The following is a 1,107-nucleotide window of genomic DNA, read 5'->3' on the forward strand; positions in this document are numbered from 1 at the left end:
CCCCACAGCTACTGATCTCCCCAGGGCTCCCGAGTCTCTTATTTATTCATTTTAATCATTTTTAACCTTTTGGCAAACCCTAGAGGAGGGGAAGTGGCGGGGCGGCGGCGGCGCGTCGACCCCTAGGGTTTAGGGTTTAGGGCCTAGGGTTTAGGGTTTCGGGTTTAGGGTTTCACGGCGACTGCGGCACCCAGTTCAGCTAGCATGCATCGTGGCTACAATGAAGAAAACAGCTGGAGAAGCAGACAGCAGCAGCAGCAGCAGCAACAGCAGCAGCAGCCCTGCAGCAGCTGCTGCGGACGATGACGCAGCTGTTTCTGCTGCCGACAAAGACAGCAGCAGCATCAGCAGCAGCAGCAGCGAGGACGCGCTAGTTCAGGAAGCAGCAGCTGTTGATGAGTCGGCAGAAGCAGCAGCAGCAGAGGGCGACTCATCTGCTGCTGCTGCTGCTGCAGCAGGAGCTGCCGAGGCTGCTGCAGCAGCAAACCCCGAAACGCCCCCGCGGCAAGGCAGCCTTAGGGGCTCTCAGGCTGCGCGGGACCCAGCAGCAGTAGCAGCAGCAGAAGCAGCAGCAGCAGCAGCAGCAGAGGCGGTGTCTGCAGCGGAGACCGCAGCAGCAGCAGCATGGGGCGCGCCCTCCAGCCCCGCCAACAGCAGCAGCAGCAGCAGCAGCAAAGCAGCAGCACCCCCAGATATTGGCTCGCTGCTCTTCCCCTCCTGGGGAGAGGCCCTGGGGGCCCCCAGGGGCCCCCAGCCCACTCAGCTGTTCATAGAAAGGGACGGCAGCATTCGTGGTTAGTCTTTGGGGCCCCTGAACCCTAAAGGGGGCCCCCAGGGAGCCCCCAGAGGGCCCCTGGGGGCCCTGCGGGGGGCCCCCCTAGGGCCCTTGGGGGGCCTTTAGGGGGGCTAGGGTTTAGGCTTTAGACTTCAGGGGCTACGGTTTCGGGTTTGGGGTTTACGGTTTAGGGTTTAGGGTTTAGGGTTTAGACATTTTTTGGGGGCCCCCGGGCTTCTAAGTCAGTGCAAATGCTTTCCATATTCTCCAGCCTTAGAGGGGCCCCTAAAATAGCCCTTGGGGGCCCCCAAGGCCCCTGGGGGCCCCCTTGG

The 1,107-nt window shown here is 62.1% G+C and overlaps 1 protein-coding gene across 1 annotated transcript; it reads left to right on the top strand.

Annotated features, from left to right (window-relative positions):
• Window positions 1–220: 220 nt before the first annotated feature.
• On the top strand, window positions 221–794 carry ETH_00038040 (uncharacterized protein; the record flags this gene model as incomplete). The annotated part of the gene is made up of 1 exon (XM_013375360.1): window positions 221–794. A coding segment is annotated over one exon (574 nt), but the record flags the coding sequence as incomplete, so codon positions are not given.
• Between the last annotated feature and the right edge of the window lie 313 nt (window positions 795–1,107).

This window comes from Eimeria tenella, genomic scaffold, assembly GCF_000499545.2.
Source record: "Eimeria tenella Houghton genomic scaffold, Eth_scaff2708, whole genome shotgun sequence".
Taxonomy (NCBI): Eukaryota; Apicomplexa; class Conoidasida; order Eucoccidiorida; family Eimeriidae; genus Eimeria; species Eimeria tenella.